This window comes from Typopeltis vanoorti, chromosome 2 (assembly GCF_054136105.1).
Source record: "Typopeltis vanoorti isolate ZY-2024b chromosome 2, IOZ_Tvanoo_1.0, whole genome shotgun sequence".
NCBI lineage: Eukaryota > Metazoa > Arthropoda > Arachnida > Uropygi > Thelyphonidae > Typopeltis > Typopeltis vanoorti.
In genome coordinates, this window is record NC_143550.1 from 55020328 (window position 1) to 55036517 (window position 16190).

General features: G+C 34.6%; 1 protein-coding gene across 3 annotated transcripts in view; it reads left to right on the forward strand.

Annotated features, from left to right (window-relative positions):
* The window catches only part of LOC150109024 (protein tweety-like), a 322889-nt gene that overhangs the window by 79528 nt on the left and 227171 nt on the right, over positions 1-16190 (forward strand). For all 3 annotated transcript variants that reach the window (XM_090411409.1, XM_090411402.1, XM_090411414.1), the window contains exons 6-7: positions 5797-5892; positions 12125-12197. In XM_090411409.1, the coding sequence (XP_090267535.1) occupies positions 5797-5892; positions 12125-12197 (169 nt within the window). The remainder of the gene's footprint in view (positions 1-5796; positions 5893-12124; positions 12198-16190) is intronic.

Genomic DNA, 16190 nt, shown 5'->3' on the forward strand with positions numbered 1-16190 from the left:
ACTATAAGAAAAAAAATCAGATAACAGGAGAAAAATATGTAGTCTTTTCTTTTCCACTGGCTGAATTTACAATGTTCTTTCTTTGTGTTTTGAAGAGAAACTGCAAATGACTTTTTTCTTACTATTTTTGCCATTATAACATCTCATATAATTATAAGAGTGACATTTTAACGTTTTTCTCCCACACGAGAAACAGAAATACGGTGGTAATAATATTGTTGATTCTGCCAAACTTCATTGTTGCAGAAATTTTTATTACAAAACTTTGTAATATATATATATATATCTCCTAAACAAGAAATTTGGAACCCATATCACATCAATGTTGAGTGTTGGCAAGGTGAAAATGTTCCCGTTATTATTTATATATTTCATTTATTAACTAGGGGGGCTATGCCCAACCCCCCGTGTTCCGGTATGGTAGACCAGTTCTCCTTCAATTGTGATAACTCGAAAGGGGGTTCAGCCCCTGAATTCTGATGACTCGAATTTTGAAGACTCGACGCTCAGGGTAGCCCCTGAGTTTCAAAACGTTTCAATAAACATGACATAAAAAAGCTTATCATTTTATATATATATAGGGTAGATTTTATTTCATTATTTTTTATTGTTTTGATGAAATACTTTACCTGGAATACTCTTTCCAGTTTCTCTGTGTCATAAAGAGAACTTAAAAATTAGCCTTCAAGATGAAAAGGAAACAGTTCATTCAGGTATCCCTCTATCAATATTTGTAGTCCTGAAAAGGACTGTTTTGATTGCCTTGAAAACAAACATTTTTTATTTCATACTGTTCAGAATTTAAAATTCTTGAACAGCGTGGAACACCTTGAAGCAAGGGTAAACATACAAAGCAGTTTTATACTCAGGGCACCAGATTTTTGTTTCCTTTCTGATATTTTTTTTATTACATACATAATATTTGCGTTGAGGTTTATTTTTTTATTAGCCGTTGGTGGTAGATTTTCGGGATAATGGCTGGAGTTAGCAGCGTTCAACCTCAGATGTCTGATAGGATTTCCTGTTTTTCTGCTTGCTGAAGAAGGTGCATGTGCATGCAGCAATGCTTTCGCAATTTCTATTCTGTATTCTAGATATGTTATGGTAGACAAACATTTTTTCTTGTACAGGAGGATACTGTTCCAAATAACAAAATCCAAACACTTCAAAATTCAAATAACATGTCCGAACACTAGATTGTAATATTTTTTATGCTGTTTCCTCATTACAGAGTAGAATGATAGCTGCTGATCGTACCTGTCGACTCAACTCATAGTGTCGTTGTATGCACACACAGCAATGGGTTTTTCTTTCTTCAAACCATGCTTCTCCACGGATTCCGCTGATGGATTGTACAGGGAAGATAGCAGAAAAACATCTTTTTTGTCTTTCCAACGTAGTGCAAAGACTTTCCCTCGCTGATAAGTTCGGATTTCCCCCTTCGATAGCTTTCCTGAAGCCAGATCTGGAGGCATATCTCGCCTTTTTGCATTTACAGTACCATAACTATCTGTAAGATGCTGTAAAAGCAAATCAGCGAGTTCAGGACACATATATAGTAATTATCCATTATAATGCAGTAACCTTTCCCCAGTAAAGAGTCTAGTAACTGCATTACTGCACGCATCGACAAGGGGGAGATCCGAATATTTATCGTGCTCGATTACAGTTTGCTTTCCCGTATAAGGTTTGAAATCCCAAAGCTATCCACTTTCCGATTCACAAAGCATAAAAAATTTTACTCCATACTTCGCTTTCTTTTTGGGAATATACTGCTTACATTTCAGTCCACCTTTGAATGGCATATGGCTTTCATCGATACACAAGTCTCTCTCAGGAATGTAAAGTGATCTACATTTTTGACGGATTTTCATCAGAAAATCATAAATTTTGTTGAGGACTGGGCAAGGATGTGTTGCCTGATCGTATTCTTCCTTATTCTGAAAATGCAAATACTTCATGATGAGATTGAATTGTTTTTCAGTCATAACATCACGAAACATTGGCGTGTTCAGAATCCAGTCTGTAGACCAATACATTTAGAGAGCTGGCTTTCGAAATGTATTTCGAAACTTCGGGTTTTTCACTTTCTTTATTCTGATATTGCATTTGAAGGATGACAGTGATTTTAAATATTAATTTCACCTGTATCCGAATATAACATAATTTCCTGATTTATAATAATCAGGAAATATGTATATTGTCTGATTTATAATTTGCTAATTTATAATAATCACCACATAGTTTCAGTATCGAAAAATTAAAGTTATGTGGAACAATTACTAGAGAAAAATAACGAATTAAATAAAAACTGTACCTATGTTTCATAACAGTTTTCGGGTGTGTGATAGTAATGCAACGGGGGGGGGGGGGGGTTAAACTATCAGAGGCGAAATAAAGTTCAATTCTATTGTAAAAATATGGAAATGAAATTTCACATTTGATATACATATTTTGAATGATAAAAATAAGCAAATGTATCGCTTACTTTAAAAATTGGAGAATAAAATATCTGAATTATGCAGAAAATATAAATTTAAATCATAACTGTTAATTTCATTTTGTAATGACCAATTATACAAGGAAACCAAGAAAGTGAAAGTACAGATTACTATACAACATGAAGAAAAAATTTAGTAATATGATTAAAGAATTTCATGTTATTCTCTATAAAGCAAAGTTGCTCAAGCGTGTCCTAAAGGAAATCTGTTAAGTATTATTCGATTTCGATGGCTTTGTACAAAAATAAAATTAATATAATCTGGAACGTCGGCAGCCGGTTTTCTTTTCTTTTTTTAAAAGAATATTCCAAATAATTATCGTGAATTAATTTCTTCGAGAACAAAGAAAAATCTTTTGTCTAGTAGCGATTAGAAAAAAAATTAGCGAAAAAATAATAAAAAATTAAATTGGTTAAGTGAAGAAATTATGCAAGACCTTTATTTTGTCCAGAAATTAAAATTTTATTGTACAATAAAAAAAGAAAACAAAAATATAAATAATTTCTCTTTTATTCTATCATATATAACTAAAATCCAGTTCACCAGCATGGAACAAGAAAGTCCGTTTCTTGTTATAGGCAACTGAGAGGCAGCTACGAACGGGAGATAATCCGATTAACCTTTCTCTTCAGCGTGAGGGTTTATCACACCTTCTAATGGACATGACAGTCAAATTGCACTTCTTATCCAGGTTCTTTAAACAGGTGGGCTGAATCTTATCCAGATTAAGTTGGACGTCTATAGACGTCCTAGCCGGTAGGAAGGTTAAACAGAATGGGAGAGGAAAGATTAGCAAAACAAGTGTTCTTTTCCAGGTTGGCAGACAAAAGTCCCAGAGGAAGACCAAGAAATAGGTGGATTGATACTGTAAAAAGTGCCTTAGAAGACAGAAATATAAGATCTGATAATGTTGAAGTCTGATTGATTTGAAGGAAAATTGTAGATAAGAAGTTAGTAATGATGTAAGTTTTTCATACAGTACTATCATATCCTGAGAGTACATATCAGGAATTTGATGATGATAATAGTTAAAAAAAATTAAAAAAAAAACCACTCGGTGTCCATTTCTGCTCAAGGTGTACTTCTTATTTATCCAGCAAGAGCTGGATAAATAAGAAGTACACCTTGAGCAGAAATGGACACCCAAGTGTTTATTTTTTATTTTATTTTTTTATTTTTATATCTCGATTCAGTAACTCATATGTAACTGATTACCTCTTTTATCTAGTAGTATAGGTATTATATATTATTTATTCTTGTAGAAGGGCTTATATGCTGGCTAAATGATAACTAAATACTTAAGGAATTGACAGCGTACACTAGAAATATAAATTAAATCAACTTTAATATATACTTTCTGATATTTCGGCAACGTGCCATCTTCATGGGAACTTAAGATAAAGACACGTGCATGCAAGTACCACATAACAGAAAATGAGAAAAGAAGCGAGGAAGCTACCTTTTTCCTAAAGTCCTGATGGTGCTCCTGACAGGCTATATTAGGTGTTCTTGGCCTTTGGGCTGAAGTTCTTCTGATATATGTTTCCCAAATTTGGGGCAGTCTCATGCATCCAAATTTGTTAAGGTTTGGCATGTTCTAAGGGCTGAGGCTGATTCCATGAATAGTCTTTCATATTTGAACTTGCTGCAGTATATTACTGTGACTGTCTTCCACCTTATTCTGTGGCGAGTATCCAGAGCATGGTCTGCAAGCCCAGAGTGGCTGTACTGGTGAAATCGGATGTAGTCCTTGTGTTCTGAGATTCTGATATTTGCTGTCCTGCCTGTTTGGCCAAAGTAGGACAATTTACAGCTGCAAGGAACCCAGTATACACCAAGTAGGTCTAGGGGAAGTGGTTGGTCTTGAGTGGAGTGGATAAGGGATGCCAATTTTCTATATGGTCTGTAACAAGAGGTCCAGTCATGTTACAGACCATATAGAAAATTGGCATCCCTTATCCACTCCACTAAAGACCAACCACTTCCCCTAGACCCACCTGGTGTATACCAGGTCCCTTGCTTGAAATTGTCCTAATTTGGCCAAACAGGCAGGACAGCAAATATCAGAATCTCAGAACACAAGGACTACATCCAATTTCACCAGTAGAGCCATCTGGGTTTGCAGATCATGCTCTGGATACTCTCCACAGAATAAGGTGGAAGACAGCCACAGTAATACACCGCAGCAAATTCAAATATGAAAGACTATTCATGGAATCAGCCTCAGCCCTTAGGAACATGCCAAACCTTAAGAAATTTGGATGCACGAGACTGCCCCAAATTTGGGAAACATATATCAGAAGAACTTCAGCCCAAAGGCCAAGAACACCTAATATAGCCTGCCAGGGGGGGCACCATCAGGACTTTAGGAAAATGGTAGCTTCCTTGCTTCATTTCTCATTTGCTGTTATGTAGTACTTGCGTGCATGTGTGTTTATCTTCCCATGAAGATGGCAATGTGACGTTGCTGAAATATCGGAAAGTATATATTAAAGGGGAGTGATGGGGAGGAAGTGGAGAGGATACAGAGACGAGTGACCAAGATGATAGCAGGTCTGTGGAATGAACCTTATGAGAATAGGGTGAAGATTTGTGGGTTGCAGAAATTGGTCGATAGGTGAAGGAGGGATGATATGATTGAGACATTCAAATTACTGAAGGGTTTCTATAAGATTGATCCAGAAGATATTTTTGAAAATATGACTGGTGGTGGGAGGACTAGGGGCCATGAATGGAAGCTGGGCAAGAGTGTTAGAGCTAGGTTTTTTACTTGGAGAGTAGTGAATGAGTGGAATAAGCTTCCAGAGTCTGTTGTGGGTGCTACGACTGTGAATGAGTTCAAGGCAAGGTATGATAGATACTGTGTGAATGTCGAATAGTTGTTCTTGACATGATGTTACGGCCTCCCTCGATGAGTCTGTCGACTCCTTAGAGTTGCCCGGAACAACAATAATAATAAGAATAATAATAATAAAAAGTTGATTTAATTTATATTTCTAGTGTATGCTGTGAATTCCTTAACTATTTAGTTATTATATATTATTTAGTAGTATAGGTATTATATCACTTCATGGGATTAGATATTCATCATTAGGAAGTAGAGATGTGACATCCACATGAGCTGGGTTGCTTTATTTATTTATTTTATTATGGGCAGTTTGTACTATATTTTTGAAGTTCCAGTTTTGATCATTACAATTTCATTAGAAAAATATATGGTTATCAAAATATCAGTTGCTGCAATCTTAATTAAAAAAAAGCATTCTCAGAATAATTAATATTTATTTTAATACAGGTGGCCAGTTACAATTGCTGTACTTGGCCTCTTGATTATCTTGTGCCTTATTCTTATCTGGGGAGTAATTCGTCATTCTCGATGTCTTTTGATATTGTAAGTTCAATTTTGAATTAGATAATTTTTTAAACGAAAAATTAAATATTTCTTACATGTATGTGTTTCTTGCTTATTAATAAATTTGACATAAATAATCTTACTATACTTGAAGCATAAGTAACAATACCTGATGATCTAATTATTTGTTCACTCTTCAGTTTATACATGAAAATTAAATTTATGGTTGTGCCTGATCTGAAGAGTGTGTCAACTCTTGTCACAAAGGATAGGCTAGCTGATGTGGCATCTGTCCAAGATAAACACCTTTTTTGAAGTCTTTAATTTCTTCATATTCCACTGATAGCATACAGATGTACATTCAATTACATTAGGACACAAGTAGATGTGCATACATTGAGCTCTATACCTGCCTTATGAAGTAGTAGTATAAGCTAAATGTGATAATCTGAATATATGTATATTCCTCTTTCATTCTAAAATCATGGAATGTCCCACTGCTTGTTTTGGCATAGTGAACATCCATTCATCACTCCCAAACATGCACAAGCAGTGGGAGTAATTCGTCATAATGTGAATTATGATTCACATTATGACGATAGTGAACTCAGCTAGTTAAAAATTTAACCTCATGCTCAAATTTCTGCTTACATCTACCAGGCTATAATAAGGATGAGATCAAAAGCATAATTTTCCATTGGATGTTGTGTGTGCAAGTAGAGTGAATGAATTCAAGAACAGGTGTGACAGCTGGTGCAAAAAGTATGGTCTCTCTCAGTGAGTTCCTGACTCCTTGAAAGTCTCTCGTAATAATAAGAATTTTATGCTTACTTATGCAAAACAAAATCAAATGAGATTGTATCTGGATTGGCCCTGAAGGTGGAATCTCAATTTGAACAATTGCCAATAATTCTTTTAAATGCAAATCAGTTTCAAAGCAGAATTATATATTACCAAAGAACCAGTCACGTATCTTAAAGTTAACTTTGAACATCTGTGAACATAAAGAGGAGTGCATATCAAAAATGAAAGAATTAACAAAACTGACCACCGTTTTAGCCTTACTTTGAATAAACAGACCAGTATTGGAAATAACATATTTCAGTCTTGTTGTTCATTGATATGATGCAAACATTTTTTCTTTATGGTTAGTTCATATACCCAGAAAAAAAATTTCTTCAATTGATATTCAAAATAGTGTGGACTTATGAATGGAAGAATTTGGGATAATAAGAATAAGAATTAATAATAAGAATTTGGATATAGAAAGTTGGAGTGAAGATTTATTCTGCTGTAATCATACCATTTATTCATGAGCCAAATTGCATATATGTTCCTGGAATTTCTAGGAATTGGAAAACAATGTGTCTCAAGTCCTAGCATGCTTATTATACTCCAGAAACATGCAATCTGAATTCCCCTGCTCTTTTATTTCACTTACTTAACAATATTTTTATTTCTTTTCTTCTCTCATATCAATTTCATGGGTATGAATTTTTGCTCTTAGAAAACACACTTTATTCACTTATCCAGCACATGCATAAGCATTGAATCTTCATGCTATATCCTTTCTGTGGAAAGGATTATGCTTACATAGTTTTCTTTCTTTGAAACCATTCTCTTTATGTTTTTGCTTTCTCTACATCTTTTGCTTAATGTGGTAAATTCTGTATAATCTTATTACCTCTGCTCATCTTCCATTCTTCACTGTTCTGACTCTGTCATCTGTTTTACGCTCCATTTTGTTAATAATAGAGCACATATAGACCACAGTAATAACTTTAATTAAATAAAGGTATACAAATATTTCTTACTGAAAATAACAGTACATCCTCAGTGTAGAACAAACAGTTAAAAGGAATGGAATACAAAATACAGAACAGTCGGTGGATCACCAAATAAATTGTTGCCGTGTACCAGAAGATTAATTACTAAATTATTATTAAATAATTCTTTAAAGATAATAAATTCATTAATGGTTGCATAAAAAAAAGAGTGCTGAAATCCAATGGCTAACTTCATTAAGGGAAAAAAAAAAAATGAAATATCTATTTCAAAAGCCAATAAAGGAAAAGCTGTTGATCATGATAAGACTATGAGAAAAAAGTAACCAACCTTAAGTATAAAGAGCTAATAAGCTTCATTTCGGCAATGAAAACATTACTTAAATTAAGGGGATATTAAATCCCACATAGTTTTAAAACCGAATAAGAAACTCAAAGATCGGAATCAGAGAGTTTCTTGCCGAATATAGTAAACTATAAAGTATCGGCGACACTAGCGTTAGCCAATGCAAGTGATCCTAGTACGTAGTACAATACCGGGCACCTCGTTGCAAAGGTGGGGGAAGTTCAGATCGCTATTCTTAGGTATTTTCCATAATGTAAAAACACATTTCCTAGGAAATGTATGCTGTTATTACATTATGGAGGGAGGTCACTACCCAGACCGGTTTCAGCCTTTTTTGAGGCTTCATCAGTGAGTAGCTAGACCTAATACCAAAGTGTATAGCGAAAAGAACTTATGTACTCTGCGAACAAGTTTTCCAAACAGGTGCAACCATTAAGTTAAGTATAAAGAGCTAATAAGCTTCATTTCGGCAATGAAAACATTACTTAAATTAAGGGGATATTAAATCCCACATAGTTTTAAAACCGAATAAGAAACTCAAAGATTGGAATCAGAGAGTTTCATGCTGAATATAGTAAACTATAAAAGTATCGGTGGTTACTAGCATGAGCTAATGCAAGTAGTCCTAGTACGTAGTACAATCTCAGGCAACTCGTTGCAAAGGTGGGGAAAGTTCTGATCGCTAATCTTGGTATTTTCCATAATGTAAAAATACATTTCCTAGGAAATGTATGCTGTTATTACATTATGGTGGGAGGTCACTACCCAGACCGGTTTCAGCCTTTTTTGAGGCTTCATCAGTGCAACGAGGTGCCCGGTATTGTACTACATACTAGGATCACTTGCATTGGCTAACGCTAGTGTCGCCGATACTTTATAGTTTACTATATTCGGCAAGAAACTCTCTGATTCCGATCTTTGAGTTTCTTATTCGGTTTTAAAACTATGTGGGATTTAATATCCCCTTAATTTAAGTAATGTTTTCATTGCCGAAATGAAGCTTATTAGCTCTTTATACTTAAGTAACTTAATGGTTGCACCTGTTTGGAAAACTCGTTCGCAGAGTACATAAGTTCTTTTCGCTATACACTTTGGTATTAGGTCTAGCTACTCACTGATGAAGCCTCAAAAAAGGCTGAAACCGGTCTGGGTAGTGACCTCCCTCCATAATGCAATAACAGCATACATTTCCTAGGAAATGTGTTTTTACATTATGGAAAATACCTAAGAATAGCGATCTGAACTTCCCCCACCTTTCCAACGAGGTGCCCGGTATTGTACTACGTACTAGGATCACTTGCATTGGCTAACGCTAGTGTCGTCGATACTTTATAGTTTACTATATTCGGCAAGAAACTCTCTGATTCCGATCTTTGAGTTTCTTATTCGGTTTTAAAACTATGTGGGATTTAATATCCCCTTAATTTAAGTAAAGTAACCAACCTCTTACAAGATACCTCCACATATCAAGAAATCAATCATAATCCTACAAATTCGCAAATTAAACAATTAAATAAGTTGCTTGATGAAGTTATCAGTTGGGATCAAAACTTCGTGGATAAACTGCACACTCATTTTGGAAGAACTCCTCGCTTATATGGCCTCCCAAAAATCCATAAAGGTTATCCAGTAAGACCTATCATAAATTGTATTGACTCTCCCACTTATCAAATTGCTAAATTTTTGTCATGTTCATTAACTGCCCTTAATGGACATTCTAGATCTTACATCAAAAATTCGACACATTTTCTTGAAAAAATCAAGGATGTTCAAATCAAAGAATCTGACTTATTAGTCAGTTTTGATATTGTTTCCCTTTTTACCAATATTCCATTAGCTGACACGATCAACTTATTATATGATGATTACCCTCCGGATATTGCAAAGATATTTGAATTCGTTATACATTCAGGTTATTTCAGCTGTAAAAACAAGATCTACAAACAAGTTGAAGGTACTGCCATGGGTAGCCCTCTGTCTCCACCTTTGGCAAACTATTTTTTGAAACATCTAGAAGACACCTTGTTCTCATCCATTCATCCCCAACCCTCTCTTTGGTTTCGTTATGTCGATGATGTTTTTGCTATTTGGCCACGTGCTGAAGAGGAACTTGCCACATTTCTACAACAGATAAATAGCCTTCACCCACACATTCCGTTCATCATGGAAGAAGAAAAGTCTGGTAGTTTACCATTCTTGGACATCCTTCTTACACGCTCATCCTCTGGTACTTTGTCTACAAGCATCTATTGAAAACCTTCTTTTACTGGAAGATACATTCATCAAAAGTCTGCTCATCACACCTCAAAAAATTGGCATTATCAAATCTTTAATTAATAGAGCACATAAAGTGTGCTCCTCTCCATTAAACTTACAACAAGAACTTTTCACTGTAAAAAAGTTAATAGAATCTAATGGTTACAACCCCAATCAAATCCAGCAAATATTTGACTCCTATGTTCCAGCACCTCAGGATTCTTCAACAGACTGCAGAGTTTCAATCCCTTAAATTTCAGGCATCTCAGAACCTATAGGCAGAATTTTGAAGAAGTAACATCTTATTCCCACATATTTTCCTATCAACAAAATTTCTCACTTGTTGCCATCTACAAAAGACAAACTGTCACCTTTATCATTAGCTGGTGTTTACCAGATAGCATGTGAATGCAACGTATCTTATTTTGGATAAACAAGCCATTCTGTGGAAAAAAGAATGAAGGAACATCAATATTATATCGAATACATGCAACCTCATAAGTCTGGTCTAGCACAACATAGCATTGACACTAATCATAATATTCAGATAAAGCTTGTCTTCTCCACAGATGTAGATATAAATATGAATGCCTTTTTAAAGAAAGTTGCGAAGCCCTCTTACATCGGCCAAATTTAAATCGAAATGATTGTCTCTCTCTCTCTCTCTCTCTCTCTCTCCCCTAAAAGTTTGGGAGACTCTTATTTTATGCAACCATCAATGAATTTATTATCTTTAAGAATTATTTAATAATAATTTAGTAATTAATCTTCTGGCAACCGGCAACAATTTATATGGTGATCCACCGACCGTTCTATACTTTGTATTCCATTCCTTTTAACTGTTTGTTCTATACTGAGGATGTACTGTTATTTTCAGTATGAAATATTTGTACCTTTTATTTAATTAAAGTTATTACTGTGGTCTATGTGTTCTATTATTAATTTACTATGCCACAGGTACCTCTTAAGATTAGCTCCATTTTGTATCATTGTCTCATCTCTCGCTTTGCTTTACTTTCACCCTCATTCATTCCTTCACTTTTATTTTTGTTTCCACAGTCTTGTGTTCATGTGCCTATATGTATTGCTGCTAGTACTGTATATTTTTCTTTCCATTCATAAACTCTATACATTTCTCAAAGTGTATGTTATCTGTCTACTACATCGGATAAACAGCTCAAGTTTAGTTCTGAGGTTTTACTCAAGTTCTGTACTGACTATACTGAATTTTATTCCAGTTTGCTTGCTTGGTTGGCTGAGCGGTTAGCGTACCCACTCTCCAACCAAGGCTTGAGCTTCGAATCCTACCATGGGCATAGATGTTTGTGATTGTCTATAAGGTGGGAGATGGATGTCATCACCTAGTGTGAGACCACCACACCGCTTATTGGAGACCTGAGGTGGCTTGAGAAAGTTCCATGTTTGGTCTCTAGAGCAGGGTTTCCGGACTATGCAAAAAATAAATTAAAAATACAAAAAATAAATAAATAATAAATAAAATAATGTGTGTATCTATAAAAATTTATAAAAATAGGAAAAAAATATCCCTAGCCTGCCAACAGTACAAAATGTACTATAGATTTACAAATAACGATTTGCAAGTTGCAGCAACATAAACAAATAAAAAAAATATATTTTAGTAACCTAAAAATTATTTACACACCTGTCTATCTCTATCTAACTGTGGTAAATTAATTCTTTACTCTAAATCATAAAAATGCAAATCGAATTGACCTTTGTTTCACAATTTCCTGGTGAATGGTAGCCTACATTCACCAGTGCTACCTTATAGGAAAGTTATCCTTTGTTTGTCTGCAGTTCATTTTAGTTTAAATTGTAACTTGATTTATTCCTGTACTTGTAAGATTTTTAACTGTCTTTATAGGTTTTCTGTTCTTGGACTTCTGTCAGTGGTAATTTGCTGGGCATTAGTATGTGTCTATGTTGGTATATGTGTAGTAAGTATTTTTATTTGCTCATTGATATATATGAAAACTTAAGCATGAAGTGTACTTATTTTTAACAGCTGGTTGAAACAGTTTACACCAGGTTAACACAAAATTGGTCAAAATTAGTTCAGTTTTTGCCATTTAGAATTTTTTCTTATTACTATTTATTGTTATTTGTTATTGATTATTTTATAACTATTTATTGAATTATAATAACTTAATTCATTTTAATTAATCTTATCATTAAAGAATGAAAAGGTTGAAGCTGGGTTTTAACAAAAATGTTCCCTTGTATAATGATTAACATCAAAATAATGACGCCACATAAATTACTTACGTGATCGTAAAGTAATATTTTTTGCGACTCCGCCTGTGAGAATTTGTAAATCTATTAGTACCTATATTAGGAATTTAGTACTTATCATGAGTGCACTGAGGTTTTTCGTTTCTCATTATCAGCATCAAATTCCTGACTGGTACCTTCAAGGGATGTACAGGATATTGTGATAGTACTACATGATGAACTTACATCATTACTAACTTCCTATCAACAATTTTCCTCCAAATCAATTTGTTATCTATCAAGACTCCAATATTATCAGATCATATATTTCTGTCTTCTAAGACAATTTTTACTAAATCAATCCACCTATATGTAATTCTTCCTCTGGGTCTTTCTTCGTGTCAACCTGGAAGAGAACACTTGTTTTGTTAGTCTATCTCTTCCCATTCTGTTTTAAGTGGCCATACCACCTGAGACTAGCTCTGCTAACACATCCCTGGATGCTAACAATGCCAGGTCTTCCCTAATATCCTTGTTTTTTAATATGATATTGCCATTGATGACATTGATTCACACCCCCTAATCTTTCTCAGGACTCATATCTGTGGTCTCTAGTCTTTGTTCAAGTGTTTTATTTCTAACCCACATCTCAGATCCATAAGTTAAAACTGGTTTGAACACTGTCTTGTATACAGCTAATTTAGTGTTTTGAATAATTTCTCTCTTATTCCATTTCAGTTCACTTCCTACCATCTGGCTTTGTTGATTCTGTTGTCTATTTTCATATTTAATTTACCATCTTCACTAAAAATTGTGCCTAAGTAGCTGAAATATTTTACTTGTTTATTGGTTCCCCATTCACGACAGTTCATATTTTCAATGTTTCTGCCTATTTTCATTGTCTTTGTCTTGTTATTGCTGATTTTCTTACCAAATTTATTACAAAGTGTATTCAATTTATTATTATTATTTGTCACCTGCAGGGAGTCCAAAGACTCATCGAGGGAGGGCACCTGCTCTACAACTCCTATATCCACCACTCAATCCACCAACTGACTGCAACTACACCAGTGCCATCTACTGCCGACCACCAACACTGGTATTTCCAAAGACAATCGCAAACATCCATGCCCATGGCAGGATTCGAACCCATAGCCTTTTGGCTGGAGAGTGGACACGCTAACCACTCGGCCAGGAAGGCTGACAATTTAGTCAGGGAATCTTGCAGACTTGTACTGGATTTATTTAATAGTATAACATCTGCATAAAGTAAAGAGCTGAGATTAACATCTCCAATTTTGATATCAGGTTTAATACCACATTCCTTCATAATGTGATCCACATAGATAATGAATAACAGAGGTAATAATTATACATCCTGGTCTGACATCAAATTTAATATCAAACCATCTTTCTGTACTTCCTTTAATTCTAAGTATTGCTTGATATAATACCACAGTGGCACCATATAACTGTAGCATTTGGAATAGTTTTTCTCTGGGCACCTCATATGCCTTTTGCAGGTTTACAAAACTTAAATACAGATCTTTCTGATATTCCCAGGATTTCTCAAATATTTGAATTGAAAATCTGATTCTGACAGCCTCTATTTGGCCTGAATCCAGCTTCTTCTTCACCAAGCTTCCTTTCTACAATCCATCTCAACCATTTCTCAAGTATACTTGCATAAATCTTACCAGGAACACACTGTATGGAAATACCTCTGTAATTGTTACATTCAGTTTTATTTCCCTTTTTTGTATATTGGGTACTATGAGAGCTTTACTCCAATCATCTGGAATTCCTTCCTCTGTCCAGGCCTTCTGAACTATATATTGCAGCCACTGTAAGACTTGTACTTTTATACTTGAGCATTTCTGGTCGAATATCGTCTACTCCAGCTGCCTTTCCACATTTCAGGTTTTTGATGGCTTTTTCTCTTCAAGTATTGATATGTATTCCTGATTGCATCCCTTTTGAGTGTTTTTTTAACACTGTGTTGTCACTCCTTGTTCCATTTAGCAATTTTTCAAAGTAATTGCTCCATACATCAAGAATATCTTTTTCTCCAGTTTTCATGTCACCTCTATCAACTCTAATTCCTTTTACAGCACTTTTTCCTCCATTTCTGAGCTTTTTCATCAGCCTCCAGAATATTTTACCACCGTCTTAATATTTATTTTCTATGTTCTTGTCAAATGTCTTCCCATGACTTTTGTTTAGCTAGTTTTACACAGTGTTTTTCTTACATTTGTCTCTGTATTCTCTAAGAACACAAGCTGACTTATTTGCCAGTAACTTTTGATATGCTATCATCTTTTCCTTTGCTGCCTCTTTAACTTCCAGTGTCCACCGTGGAGTTCTTATTTTTCTATCCTTGCAGACAAATCCGGCTCTCTGGCTCAATCAATCAATATTTTCTTCAGGGCTTGCCAGAATCTCCAAGGTTTGGTTCCTGTTCTTAAACCCTTTCATTTTTCTTGAATAATGTTTGTGTATTTTAGTCTACAGTTCACATCTGAGAGCTGCTCAACTTTTATTAGCTTTAAAACTTTTTAAAAATTTATTAATTTTTAAAAATTTTTAAAAATTAATATGGATCACATTACAAAGGAAAGTGGTATTAAGCCTGATATCAGAATTGGAGATGTTAATCTCAACTGTTACTTTATGCAGATGATGTTTTACTTCTTAATAAATCCATTACAAGTGTGCAATGTTCTCTGACTCAATTGAATAACTGTTGTAATAGATTTGGTATCAAAGTCAACAGTAACAAGACAAAGACAATGAAAATATCATCTACATTATGAATGGAGAACCTATAGATTAATTGAAACATTTCAGCTACTTAGTCACGATTTGTGTAGTGAAAATGATAAATTAAATATGGAAATAGACAACAGAATCAATAAAGCTGGTATTGTAGGAAGTCAACTGAATACATTTATATGGAATAAGAGAGAAATTAGTCAAAACACTAAAGGTGCTGTATACAAGAGAGTGTTTAAACCAATTTTAGCTTATGGATCTGAGAGCAGGGTTAGAAATAAAACACTTGATGAAAGACTAGAGACCACAGATCTGAGAGTCTTGAGAAAGATTAGAGGTGTGAACAGATTGCTTCAGTGGAAATATATTAAAAACGAGGATAGGAAAGGACTTAACATTGTTAGCATCCAGAAATGTGTTAGCAGAGCTAATCTCAGGTGGTATGGTCACTTAAACAGAATGGGAAAGGAAAGATTAGCAAAGCAATGTTCTCTGCCAGGTTGCAAGAAAGACCCAGAGGAAGACCAAGATATAGGTGCCTTAGAAGAGAGAAATATAAGATCTGATAATGTTGGGGTCTTGACAGGTAACAGATTGATTTGGAGGAAAATTGTAGATAGGAAGTTAGTATTAATGTAAGTTTTTCATGTAGTACTATCATATCCTGTACACCCCTCGAATGTACATATCAGGAATTTGATGATGAAACTTTATGTTCTTTTCTATTTGAAATTCAATATTATTCTGCTCAAGACTTAAATGGTGATCATTTTCAATTTAAAATCCTCTGTATACTCTAGTGTCCTTCACCAGTGAAAAACATCCCTGTCAACAATAACATAGTCAATGAGACTTTTCTTATTCTTTGGCCTCTTCTCTCCATGTGAATTTGTGCACATTTTTATGTTGGAACATTGTGTTAGTAATGACCAGTCCATGTCCTGAGC